The sequence below is a fragment of the Monopterus albus genome, unplaced genomic scaffold (assembly GCF_001952655.1).
Source record: "Monopterus albus unplaced genomic scaffold, M_albus_1.0 scaffold49.1, whole genome shotgun sequence".
In the NCBI taxonomy this organism is placed as follows: domain Eukaryota; kingdom Metazoa; phylum Chordata; class Actinopteri; order Synbranchiformes; family Synbranchidae; genus Monopterus; species Monopterus albus.
The window spans coordinates 1,630,147-1,644,455 of record NW_018127929.1 but is presented as its reverse complement, the minus strand read 5'-3'; the positions used below and the strand labels follow the sequence as shown (position 1 = coordinate 1,644,455).

Below are 14,309 nucleotides of genomic sequence, written 5' to 3'. Positions count from 1 at the left end.
ATTGATATTGGATTATGTGTAAAATTATGTGTGTTGTCATATCAACTGTTTTTACATGCTTGAAAGAATAAATCAAATCAAATCAAGGTCACATGACTCACATCTGTCAGGGCCGCTCGGTGGCCGCTGCCTCTCCTCAGTTTTAGTTTCTGTTTTCTGCGTTTTACGGGCCCTGCACCTCAGCTGTGTTGCATTCCAGTAATTGGTAACCAGTTTGTCATCGCACACAGCTGGGGTGCATCCCGATGATTACTTTTTCCAGTACTTAAACCTCTGTCAGACGCTCCGCCGTCGCCGGAACATTACATTGTGTCGTGCATCGTTACACCGTACATAGCTAACATTAGCTACGGATATTTTGCACTACAGATGGGCCATTGTACGTATGTATACTAGGGAATGCTACGCTGACAGTGACTGTTGCGTTTTGGCTTGACTCCTTAGACACTACAGGCGCTATTCCCACTACACACACACATACACACATAGTCTCGTTTTCGTCTCCGCCTCTTTGTTACCTGTCCTGTTAGATTCTTGCCTGGTTTCCCCATCGTTAGTTTGTTTGCTTACCTGTTCGTCCCGGTCTCTTTTGTTGTCACTACCTTCCCTTTGTTGTACGTATTATGGACCCTGTATTTATTGTTACGTTGGCTTTGTCTTGTTTTTCCCCCCATTAAACCTTTGTTTTCCACTAGCACCTGGGTCAGCAATCTTGTGTCCTACCCCTAGTCCTCCCTCACCCTCCTGGCGAGGGGGGCTAACCCTAACAACATCTTTCCCATTCCTCTCAATTTGACTGGTTGGCGGAGGCATACAACTGTGAAGCAGTTCTGCTCTGATCAATGAATGACTGGGAATTAAGTGTATTTGGGAACATCTTTGTCTACAACAAAGTTTCTGAGCATGGCTCCCTCAGTACCAACTTCCCCAAACTAGATACACTCTCTCCCTGTTTTAGTTGTTTTGTTCTATGCATTCAGATAACCGATTAATGTTATGGTGTCCTCACCTTCACCTCTGCTGCAAGGATGGGTCAACTGGTCTGAGTAGGCATGATCAGAACCTCTTCATCAACAGTGGTAATGCGTGGTCTGGAGTGTCTTACTGATGATACCAGAAGACCCCTTTGCAATCTTCTCCAGCACTGTCTAAATTCCTAACTGTTAGTGTGTTGATAACTGTTGACTATGTATGGCTCTGAGTGTGTAACATCCCTATGTTCAACAAGGTAAGGTTCAATGTTGTTATGCTGATTTCACTTATCAGGCTCAATCAAGGTTTAGAGAAAGAGCTTACAGCAATGGGTTCCCTTAAGGCCAATTCCTGCTTTCTGCATCTGTGTCATGTTAGATTTCATCATCTTTCTGTGAGGATCTACACAAACTATGTGTTAACAGCACCCTGCAGCCTACAGATTGTCTGCACTGCAAGTGTGTTGACTGTGCATTATGCCACACAAGTAAACTACATGCTTGTTTTTGTGCATCATATGTATGTACTGTCAACTTTGACAGGACTTTTCCACTCAGTACCTATGCCCACTGCCAGAAAATGCACCGCCTTGAAGTATGTTATACTGTGAGTGTAGGCATAGCACCTTTTCTAGAATTTACATCAAGCAAAAGGGAGTCACATCAGCAGCATTTATGAATATTAGCTTAGAAGAAGATACCATTCACTACCAAGTTTTTCAAGGACTATGATTGCATCCATTCATGCAGCAAGCCGATTCCGATGAAAAACCCGAGCTAAAAGGATGGCATATTATGAATCAGCTTATTAACGTAGATAAAACTGTGACCCAGCTTGAGGATAAACTCACTGCATTCCAAAACAGAAAAACTCATATGTAGTAAAATGATAACCAGGTTTTAGAGGTTTAGAAAAACAATCTGCAAGTATGTGATGTAATCTGTGACTCTTACTCTGTGTGTGTGTGTATATTTATATTTAAGAGAGAGAGAGATCGTTAGATCTATAGATATAGATACAGATACAGATAAATAGAATTAGGCTGCTTGAATAACAGCAGGATAATAGCAGGTAGCATGACGTGTTTTCCCAGTGAGATGTATCTCTGGAAACGTCTCTGTTACGATTAGAGTAGCCAAATATGTGGAAATCTCCAAGCCAAACCAAAAAAAAAAAAAGACCCTTTTATTCTCATTGTCATATGACTGATCATAACAATGTCTAGCTCAGTAGTCTGCTCCTCTCCTATTTTAGACAGCAGTGACACAAAAACATGGCTTTTGGGAACCCAGTAAGGACGGCATCCAAGTGTCTGCATCTCTACTCTCACTCTCTGTCTGCCATCTGTATGAGTGTGCACATGGCTGAATGTGTGTGCTCTGAGTGTGTGACTCATGCTCAGCATGGCTGAGTGTCTGTGTTTGGCTGCCTGTTTATCTTTCCTCTCTCTCAGACATCAGCCTGAAGCTTGTTGTTTCAGCTTGGCAATGGATGCGGATGCAGCCTTAGCTCCTGTGAATGCTGGCGCCGGCTGAATCCCATCCACTGGATGCAGGTGCTACTCTGCTGGCAATAGCCTAAGTCCCATCTCTCCACCACTCCATGTATATCTGTGTCTCATCTGTCTTCTGATTTCAGAGGCACTGTCCATGTAACTGTCCTTTACACGTCTTGTCCCAACACATATTTTAGCCCAGGCGTGTCTTTTGGACTCATCTTGCCCATAGAGTTTCTTTTCTTAGTTTTTTGTTTCTTAACCTTTTTGTTTGTTTGTTTTGTGCTAACCTGATATTTTCTTATTTCTTCCTAGGCTAGACTTACAAATATTTGGGGTGCTATTATGTCTTTTCTGTATAGTTCTATTCTGTGATTATAGTTGTTTAGTCAAATGCTGCGCATCCAATCTAATTCACATGCACTTAATAACATATCTAATTGCAAAACTGAAAGTGAGCATTGAAAACCTGTTTTCCATAATATCTCCGACCTTTTAAAATAAAATCAAAACACCTCCCATTGCCCATATTCAGCCCCAAATAAGCTTTGGATCAGGATTTTTCCCTATGATTGTCTAGAATTACAAATATGGTTTACTGTTAATCAGCTGAATAATCCTTTAGCATGTATCCACCCTTAGATGTTGGAGAAGCAGGCTTGACTGCAAACTCACTGGTTCAAATCATCCCACACTCTTGGAAAATATGAACAGGGAAATTGGAGGTGAAACACTTCCAGAAAGTCATCAAGATGCCCTCAAGCAAATTATGTATCCCCAAACTGTTCCATTAGAGCTGCTCAGTGGTTAGTGGCAGAAGACACTGACAGCATCCAAAGGGAAAGGTGTGTGTACCTGCCTGTGAAAATCAAGAGGGGCACAGCCAAAAAAAAAAAAGCACTGTCAACTGACTGAGGTTGTGAGGATGAGATGAGTTTGTAACTTTTTACAAATGTCACTTTTGGTTTCATTATACAAATTTCCATTTCTCTACATGGTCCTTAAATAAGAAAATAGCAGTGGGTACAGGGAGTACAAATTTGATAGCTTCAAAATACTCTAAGTCTCTCTAAGTGGGAGAAAATAATGATTCTCAAACACAATGTCCTTTTAATGGCTGAGTCCAGAGAACAAGATCTCTTCATTTTAAGAGGCTGCTATTATTTCATAAACCTACCCTTGCAATGCCTTCCAAGTTTATATCAGAAAGCTTGAGCCCCACATTTAGGAAAACAATGAAGGTTTTGAGTAGCTACAGTTTTCAGTACTCGCAGAAGAATTGGGAGCTACCCAGATGCATACTGATACAGTTCATAATGCTTCCACTGTTGAGGCACCTATAGCCTGTCAGAGTTCCCTGCCAATTAACATTTACCTTGTCCTCACAAACAGGGTCCTATACGTGAACGCACATATACACTATCAATACATTCTACTAAGATGCTTTTTGCCGACTTATTTCAACTGTGTCCAGAAAGGTGAAAGACTAAAAGATACAGAGTGACTGACATAAAGGAAAGAGAAAAATACAAAAAAAAAAAAGACAAAACAATGACTTCTAATCTGTATTATACTGTCTGTTATGATATGATTTATAGTGATGACTGGTACATAGCAGAGTGAGTCATCCACACCATCTGCCCCTTCCTACTTCACCTCTGCCAGCATGCCTGTGTCTAGCTGTCTGTACTCTGTCTTTGCTTGCTGGTGCCCACGTTTCATCAGCACTCCTCCCAGGGGTGATAGATGGCCTATTCATGCTTCCCAATGACGAAAACCAGCTTCATCCAAGCCACCTCATTTCTCTAATATTATTAAATCCCTATCACCTTTCTTCTGACTCACCCCAGTCCCTTGTAACAAACATGACCGCTTCCCCAGTCCTATGGGAAAATGGTCAGTAACATTCATGGCACCTGATAAATTGCGCTATACGTCATCTTCTCCAATTCTCAACCTAAGCTCCTCCTTCTGTAACTGTAACTTTGCATTTTGAATCATCTCATCAACTCATCAAACATCTTTATTCTTTTAACTTACTGCTTTTTTGCTCTCTTTCCTGCTTTCATGATTATTTCCATTTTCATCTTTTCATCACCATTTTGACAGAATGCTCTTCTGAGCAGAAAAATCAAACTAGTTTAGATCATGCTGAATGAAAACAGTCTATCCTGACCTAAAGCATGGCTCGTCATTGATTTCTCTGTTTACTGTACTGTACACATTATTATTATCATCACTCTCATTGTATGAATTATCAATTTTATCTATCATTAATTTTGTAAAGTTATGTGCTGTCATGTGTGTATGGTGCCGTTTTAGAATTGGTATTGTGTGTTTTCTAACTGCAAGAGGAGGCCAAAGATGAATTTTCATAAAGCGGACAATGAATTTCTTTACCATAACCATATCCATATCCATAAAACATAACATGACAATAAAAACACTAACACTAAGCACTCTAAATTTCTCAAACATAATGAACTTGATGAAACTGCATTCTAGATTCATCACAGTACAGTATTTGAATCTATACTGTTACTGTTTTTTCTACCTGTGTAGACCTCTGCCTCCGTGGGATCATCCACTCGTTTATGCTGGATGATGTAGTCAGAAACCCTGCAGCCAATAAGAGGCTCCACATCCATCCACTCCAGGGCCACCATTGTGCTTGAGGGCTCCAGGTATGGAGCTAGGTGCAAACTAATGGAGCAACACAGAGAAGACAAGGTTTCAGATATGGAAATAAGATAAAATAAAACAAATGTGGTCAGAAGGTTGCCACAGCTTTTGTTGCCCTCATCTGGAATTTCAAATTGAATTGTGTGTGCGTGTGCCCAGTGTGTAAGCTATAGACCTGAGCCAAGACTAAATAAGCAGAAATCCTATGTAGTCACTGTTATGTTGAAGTAGAAACCCTCTCACCTAAGCCTATATTTCACTGGACAACAGGATAGCAAACAGCATTCCAATGCCACCTGTTCTCCAGCAGTGCTCCCTGTCCAGTTTTCTCTCTTCAATCCCTCAAAAGAGATAAAAGAACAATATTTCTATTTTGTCTACCCTCCAGCTGTCTGTGATAATGGTGTGTGAAATGTAGGTTATCCCTCTTTCATAAAACACATGCCACTCTGTTCTATAAACAGTTACAGACAATAATATTAAACACTGCTGGTTTTATTGTTATTACACTCTGGTGTTGGCTGGCATTTAGCTGCTGCGGTGACTCTTCTCTGGCCCTTTTGTGCCAGTATGTGTGGGCCCAGGGAGAGCCTGACCAAAACTCCTTTTTTTCCATTTACACAACTCCACAAACAAAACAGAACTAAAAGTACTTGTGCAATAAAAAATGTCACAAATACAGGTACTGTTAAAGATTTAAGAACAATCTCACAATGAGGTCCATTTGGTATCTGTTCTGGATTTGGCAAACCAAGTTCAAAATATCTTAATACACTGTCATCTTTGGTGTTGTTTGAATATGGACAAGGGCAGAGTGTTCAAATTTACTTGCAGCAGCTTTACAACCAGCTGACATTGACTTGCATTGTTATCAGATTTGTTATAGCATTACTGCCACATGGTGCAGAATTCATGAAACATGTTTTCTACTGTATTTGCCAATGTGTGTAGAACCTTTGCAAAAAATAATCAGACTGGGTGCAAATGTCATTAGGTTTTGGATCCCAGAATTCTTTCTTGGAGAAACTCTGTATTTTTATACTTGTTTAGTATTTATTGTTATTCCAGAGTGAGGCCAATAAATGTTGCCTCTCATCAATTCTGGAGTAATAACACTAACAGGCAAAATTTATTTTCATTTCATAAAGAAAGAGCCCACAGCATGCTTGTCCTTGTTTTCTGACTTATCAACAATGTTACAATGTTGAATTATCATCTTAGACGTGACCTAAACCTCAAAAAATTAGGTGTACATATGTTGTAGTACTTCTATGCAGAAGCAACTCAGTTTATACACGTCTCATAAACTCTCACTCGCAAGACTTTTTTCCCTGACAAAATAAAGTATTACGTGAAAGTTTGAGGCATTCCTTGATTGGGCATAATCTCCAGGCAGTCATACATTCATGTCAGCTTGCCTGATTTTTTGACTGTGCCCGGTTTTGTGGATATATTTTCCCTCCTGCTGCACTGTGACCAGGATGTGGAGAAAAATACAGGGCCTGAGGTTACTGCATGTCCAGGAATGTTCATGTACAGGGTCTCGCTGTATTACCTGACCAGGTCTAACCTATGACCATCCGGCCAGTGAAGCATGCTGGGGCGGTGAATGATCAGCTCTTTCTTTAACGTTAGAGAGAATTGTTGTAAGGCTGGAGAAGGTATGTCTGCATTATGCCAGTTAAAATATGGGGTTTCTCAATTACCCACTTTGTTTAGAGTGTTACACATCTCGTTTCATTGGTACATATACTGTCGTTTACCTGTATATGGAGAAGAAATTAAAATTCATTAATGCTGTTGTGGTTCGTTCTGCCTCCACTTTTGACACAACACTGGCAGCAGGAGGTGTGCGCATTCACAAACCAGTCTCTCACTTTTAGGAGGAGGCCCTCTGGTTTTATTGTTCTGAAAAAAATTGCAGACTATTTGAAGTTATGAGGGGTGCAAATATTCTAGACGTTCCCAAGATTAAACATTAAATGACTGGAAATGAGCACACCATGGGCACTTTAAATGCTTTCATTGTAGCCATGAACCCTTTCAACTTCCTGTTTCTCTTTAAAAGTTCTGAGGGCACCAATAGCTGGGGTGGATGACTCACATGTGCCTCAGGAGTATTGTTAGGACACCTTAAATGAGAGCATGTTCTTTTCAGAGGAGTGTAAGGGTTGACTGACAGCTATTAGAACTTTGGGGACTGTACTTGTGTCTGCAACTTTCAGATTCCTCAGGAGTCAGTAGAACCAGGTATGTGTGTATGTGCGTGCATATCCATGTGCATATGTGAGTGTGCCTGCAGTGCATCAGTGCATGCATCCATGAAATCTCTTGTGCATGAATTCCTAGGTGTCATGATGTAAACTCACACTTACATTGGCTGCCTGAGGGGACTGCAGTTGGGCAGGCCATCTTTGCTGAAGGCACTGAGGTCACAGCGACACCAGTTATCAATGACATCGCCCTTTCCAGCACACCAGTATGAGCTCATTGTGGCACTCTTGAAGGCCTGTAAAGGGTAACAGGTGAGAGAAATGCAATTATCTCTTGAAACATCTGCTCCCTGTCCATCTACACTTACCCCACACCCATCTTCCATCCCACCCACCTTCACCACTACCCTCCATATCACACACAGGCACATATCCCTGCACTTCTGTCCATACGATGACTAGCCACTGACTATATTCACCTCCTTTAGCCTATCTTCTAAAATTAACCATAGGCACTAATATGTCAAACTTCAGCCTTATTTTAATAGCCCCTTGAAGGAGTGAGGACTGGCCAAAAGGTTCTTGCTTTGCAAAAATGTCCTCTCTCTGAAGGTCCAGATCTCAAAATGGGTCTCATAAAGACAGAAGTACAGGTACATGTGCGCAGACACACACACACACACACACACACACACAGAGTGACCTTTTCATACCCGCCGTTCCCAATTACCGGAAGGCAGGAACATCTCACTAAAATTGACAAGCTTACACTGTGATATCATAGATGCACTGTGACTTCTATGATGAAGGTGTGAAAGCTGTGACACTCCCACCTCCTCCATTCTATGCATATGTTTGTGTGTATGTATGTGTGTGTGTGTGTGTGTGTGTGGATCTGTCAGTGTCGCTGTTGGTCTGTCTGTGAAGGGGGTGGGTAGTGAGATGTTAGGAGGTGATGTCATCTCCTAACATCTCCTTGTGCTGCTTCATTAACGGGCAAAAGAAAAATCAAAGGCAGAAGCTCAGTCATCCTCTAAAAGGCAGGAAAATGCCAATATAACCATCAAAGCAATAAAATATAATGTCAGGGCTTTCCCTTAAGCCACAGGCATGATAGACAATGAGTTCAAGGGAGTTCGCAAGCACTCTGGCTCCCCCTGCCACACTATGGATCAATGGAGCACTCAGTTATTTATGTGTTCTAACTGGTTGGCAGCACTGCCTCATGCAGACAACTTTGGAGATGTGCTTGATCATGGTCACAAAAATAGGACACTGGACCCATGCAGAAACATTATCACTGAGTACTAGGCTTCCAACAAAAATCAGAAAGCAAAAGAAATGATGAGACCACACACATCTTTAAAGACAACTGCACACGTGTAGCACGTATACATAAGCAGATACAAATAAGCATACACAAACACACACCCCAATTACTGACACATTTCCACAGTTGGTTGTTTCATTTCACTGGAGAAATGCCAAGGAAGATTTCTGTAGTGTGTTGATTAGTAAAAGTGACATTTGAGATGACTTTGGGCATAGTCCTGACCAGAAAGGCAGACAGCTTAGCCAAAAGAACAGTCAGGGTATGCACGTCGAAGCTGATGCTAGCACTTCCACAACACTGCATTGTTAGTTGTAAAGGAGGCTCAACAGACTTTCATGGGAACTGACTTCTTCCAGTACCACTTGCTTTCATTCAAGGCAAAGGATCTTGAGAATGTAAGTGACCTAAACAAACAGCAGTGAAGGATGAGAGAGCAAAGGAAATATGACAAAAAAAAAAAAAAACTGCAACATGAACAAAGAAACAAATGTGTGAAAACGGAGACTCCCAGCTCTCAAAGCACCCCCCACCTTACTGTGGGACAGGATCAAGCTCTTTCAGCAGTCAAGGCTTACCAATTATTTATCCTCCAATACAAACCCTTCTTAATGAACCTGCTGAATGAGCAGTTATTACAGAGGGCAGGCAAGAACAGTAATCCACAGTCATATAATAACACCTTGGAAAATCAAAAGGTTATGACATTTCCCATATGGCTAGGTGCTGCCAGAAAACAATAGCAGCAGGGATCTTGCCACCTCATGTCAATGGGAAGCAGGCCACAGACCTAGACTCAAGGTCTATGCACACACACAGACTAGACAACTACAAGAAATGAGAAATGACCTTCGCTGCTGGGGGCAAAAGAGAGAAAGACCACAGAACCGCCATGCATTTACCACCACCAGATTCTAAGAAAAATTCCCTTATGGGTCTACACGCTTGACTGCATGGTTGCACATGTGAAAAATAGACAAAGCGATTACCGCCGTGTTTATGTTTGAAGAGTAATGCAAGTCGGTCTCCACTGGGTAAACAGGGAATCTAATTGTGGTTTACAGAATAAGTTGGGGGGAATAAACAGAGATGAGGAGTCAGAGAAAAGCAAGAAAATGTGATAGTTATCTAACACATGTAAAAATCTGATATGGCAAATGGGTGGCAGTGAAGACAGCGATATATTCTTTAGTGAGATGAACAGACACTGAAAGGTCCAGGAGTGAGTACTTCTGTGTTCAGTGCCATTACTGGATAGGTCTTATCTGAAAAGAGATAAATACTTTATTGATTCACCACAGATCATGCATCATATACATTCTGTGTTGGGCAGAGAGAGGTACAAAACAAACCAAATCCATTATGCTTCATATAAGAGAAGCAAGTGTTTTGACAAAGAAGATCCTATCTCAGAGCTGACTGTAACAGTGTAAGACATTTTTTGTGCAGTCATGACAGATTCACTTTCAGGAACTGGCTATTCCCCCCTATGGTTACAATAACACATGGTTCTACCATTTCACCAATATGCCACAATTCATCTCCACTGACCTTATCAATACTGAACAAATTGAGCTGAAATGTAATCATCCCCCTGCTTAGAAACAGAAGACAAGATCAGTGAACAGTAAGGCTGCTGAGCATCAGCAACAACTAGTGCTGCAGATTTCAAGCCTTGACGTCATTTAGACCCTGCAGAATCACTGGCACCAAAGTAATATTTGGATCTTTTACTTTGGTAGAAGCCTGTCTTGACTTACAAGAAGGCAAGAGAGGCCATTGTGACCTCTTCAGTGTATTAATCTATTTGTCTAGTCTAAGATGACCACATTACTGTCTATCTTCAGAGGCTAATACACAAAAACACTAGCCAGCTGGCCCACAGTATTGATTTATAAGATGATCACCAGTGGTGGTAAAGAGTCTAAGTAAGCACGCACAGGACACCATCAGTGGTGACCTGTGTGTGTGTGTGTGTGTGTGTGCGTGTGCATGCACACAAATGTGTTTATGTGGATTTTCCAATCATTTGGGGCTAATGGTGTTAACAAATGAACCAATAGGCTGCTTCTAGGAACCTTATCGGAACTCATACTTCCAGGAAATTGGACACCGTAGGCAGCTGGAGTGTTGGTTCACCCAGAGGTTCATGGGGATTGCCGTATCACTGGACCACCCTAAAACAGCACCTATTGGATTTTAACTGTGCCAACTCTGTGGATGTTCTAAGATAATTTGACCTGACATCTCTAGTAATGTCAACTGACCTGTTTGAAAGGGAGTAGAACAAATAAAATGTGTTATTAGCCAACCCTGGAATATCCCTGAAATAGGAATAACCTATGTTTAAAAATTTACAAAAACTTTGATTAATCTAATGAAACAGTGTGTACACGTGTGTTTTCACACACTTGGTAGGTAGGTAGGTAGGTAGGTACTTTATTGATCCCTCAGTGGGGAAATTTCAGTGTTTCAGCAGCAATGGAGAACAAACAACATAACACCATGAGAAACAAACAGCAAACACATATCTTGATAAACAAATTTCAGTACCTCAAGCAAGAGGTACTGAATTTACATATGGGCATATGTTGATTATTTAAAGTAACAGTTCAGATGAAAGGTGAAAAATAAGAGAACAAAGAATGTGAGAATTTCACAGGGTATCAGGATGAACGTGGGGAATGACTTCTGCAAGCAAAACCTGTGTTGAGGTTAATATAGTCAAATGACTTTTGCTTTAAGTAAGACTTAAAAACTGCAGCCATATCCTCTAATGGAGTAGTTATCAAGGCTGTCATGAACCCATTCAATGTCAAAAATAGGCTAGATAAATAACAACATGGTAGTATTAGAAAACCTGGGATTTGGTGTCAGTGCAGTCCATTTGGTTGTTGTTTTGTCTGTAACATGAAGTTCATACTACTGTAATTCAGTCTCTATGGACCTAGTACATACTGTCCCGAGATTTTAACATCATAGGAGCTCATACACTATGTGGTACTGATGTTATGTTCCTGGAATCCAGACTTTTTTTTCTTTGTGTTTGTGGATTGCAGTACATTGTGTGACCTGCTACATTAGGCTGTGTTGCAGATTATTATCTAGAGTTAGCAGCAGCAGCATCCAGGATGTGTGGCTTTTCACAAATGCTGTATTCTTTTCAAATTACATGGATGGAAAAATGCTAGTTCTAAGGTACCGCAACACTAGGCATTTGTTACCATGTTTACTCCAATAACTGCATATAGTACTGGTTAAAAAGGTCCCCTAAAGGCAATCTTCTCACACCTTCTACAAACTACAGTATCTGCCTTGCCCTTATATGTTAATTTTGGTGTAAATATGTTGTTGCTATTTTACTTTTGTGGCCCTCCTGACCCCAGTAAAACAATTCTAGACACACCCCTGTGAGGAGTCGAAGTTGTACGTTATAATGAGAGCATGACAGCAGTGACTTGGCAAGATATAAACCATTCTGACCCATTAGACTCACAAATAATTTGTTCAAAAGGTTTGCCATAATTCAGTCACAGCAGCACAGGACCACTGGCAAGCTCCACAGCCGTAAGAGTATTTATTTATCCAATGAGGTATTTTTCTATGGCACTAAAACAGGGGAGTATTTGTGTGTGTGTACAATATTTGTGTACACACATGAGGCCTGTGAGCAAGACCACCTTACCGTAGTCAAGTCCAAGTCAGTTCCAAGACTGGTTCCAGTTGAACTCAAGTCAAGACCAAGTTTAAAGCACGCCAAGACCGAGATCAAACTAACTAAGTACTTAATACAAAGACATGGAGGGAGTAACCTCAAACCCTCCCCTACAACTGCAAAACATAATTATTAAGTGCAAATAGCTATCCATGAAACAGAAGACTGCATGGACAAGTTTTAAAACAGTTATCTACATAGGTGAGTGAAGTGGAATACATTTTTATATTGTTTGGAAAAAAATCAATCAAAAATAATATAATATAGATATTTTATTCACTATTCTAAAAGGGTTAGTTGACTGAAAATGAAAATACTATTTACCCAGATAGTTCCAGTAGCATTTGCTAAGGTTTAGTAACAAACATGTAATAAAAGATAATAAATATAAATGGATTTTTTTACTGAATTATTTTTCTTACTAAAGAAACAGGACCTTGTTTTTGGAGAGTGATTTTTATGTCACCTTTCAATTGTATTTTGGTGGGTATAAATACAAAATATTAGCACTGGAAATCACAAGAACCTGGACAAATTAAACCAAAACTATCTGCACTGAAAAATACTGAAACAGATAGGTTTTTCTCTATTCGTGTCACCAACTCTTGTCCTTTAACATGTTTTTAGGAGAGAGTCGGGTAACTATGCAGCACTGGCTGACAGGGTCAGTCTTCTAGGTATTATTTTCCCCAAATCCTTGTCATTGGTAATGTCAGCACTTGGGACATGTACAAAGAAATACTTCAGTCTTCATTCTTCTTTGACAGAGCCAAACAGAGCAAGCTAAGAAGAAGGCAGACATGTTAGTCTACTTTTCCAACTTTTAATTCTGTTTCTTTTCCATCCTGGCTGTGGGCGCTGTTCAAAGAAGGGGTAATTTCACATTGTAACAAAATCCCACTCTGGCTTCATAATGAGGAGATTGATATGAAAGGGACATGACATGTCCTGTCAAACAGTCAGGCAGCCAGGGAGAGGTTAGGGAAAGTTTTGAGAAATGAGGGAGGAAGGGGGGCAAAGAAAGAGTGGCAGGTCAGTGTTAGCCAGGTAGTGGGCATACACTGACACATGCATACAAATAGGTATACATACATAGGTATGACCTCAGTGCACCTAATATTATGCTGGAGAACTAAGCTTCTTTTATGATTGCTTCAGTGGATTTAAAGCTAGAAAAAAAGGAACCTCATCTCTGAGAAAGCTTTTGCAACATGGCAGCTGTCTTTCCAGATAGATCCAGCCAAGCAAAAGTGTGTGACACACACACACACACACACACACACACACACACACATATATATAAAGAAAGAGAGAGGGAGAGGGAGAGAATGAGTGGCTGTGTGTGTGTGGAGGGACAGGTTGTTGTGTCACTTGTCTCTAATGCAATATACGTATGTGCCTTTTATATTAGCAACAGCAGTTGCAGCCAAGAGAAGAAAAGAAAGAGGGAAAAGAGGAGCAGAGTGATGGACTCCCCTCCCTCCCAAGAGGTCGATGACATCAATAAGAAGCTAATAATCCTGCCTCAAGCTACCTCAGAAGGGCTTGCCAGAGCGATCCACCGCAGTCTACCCCTTCTCCTCCTCCTCATACATCTCACTCTCTACATCTCTAAAAGACCATGGGTTGGGTAGGTGGAGACAGAAGGATGGATAGCGAGGTGTTTGGAAGGGAGGGAAAAGAGACATTTTAGTCTACCTCACATTTAGCTATTGATGAGGCCCACTAGAGACTGTCTGCTATTGATTGAGCCTTCTTTTCTTTGGGGCTGCGGTGCTTGTTATGGTTGTTATGGGTGGCACGTACAGGGGGCTTGTTGTGTGTATTTATATATGCATATATATATATATATATATATATGTATATGTATGCATGTGTGTGTGTTGTTATTGCGTGCACTAA

The 14,309-nt window shown here is 40.8% G+C and overlaps 1 protein-coding gene across 1 annotated transcript in view; it reads right to left on the bottom strand.

Annotated features, from left to right (window-relative positions):
- LOC109960620 (astrotactin-2-like) overlaps nt 1-14,309 on the bottom strand; it is a 44,119-nt gene that overhangs the window by 27,080 nt on the left and 2,730 nt on the right. Inside the window, exons 3-4 of the mRNA XM_020600845.1 lie at nt 7,525-7,658; nt 5,022-5,170 (exon numbers count right to left, since the gene is read on the bottom strand). Of these exons, the coding sequence (XP_020456501.1) occupies nt 5,022-5,170; nt 7,525-7,658 (283 nt within the window). The remainder of the gene's footprint in view (nt 1-5,021; nt 5,171-7,524; nt 7,659-14,309) is intronic.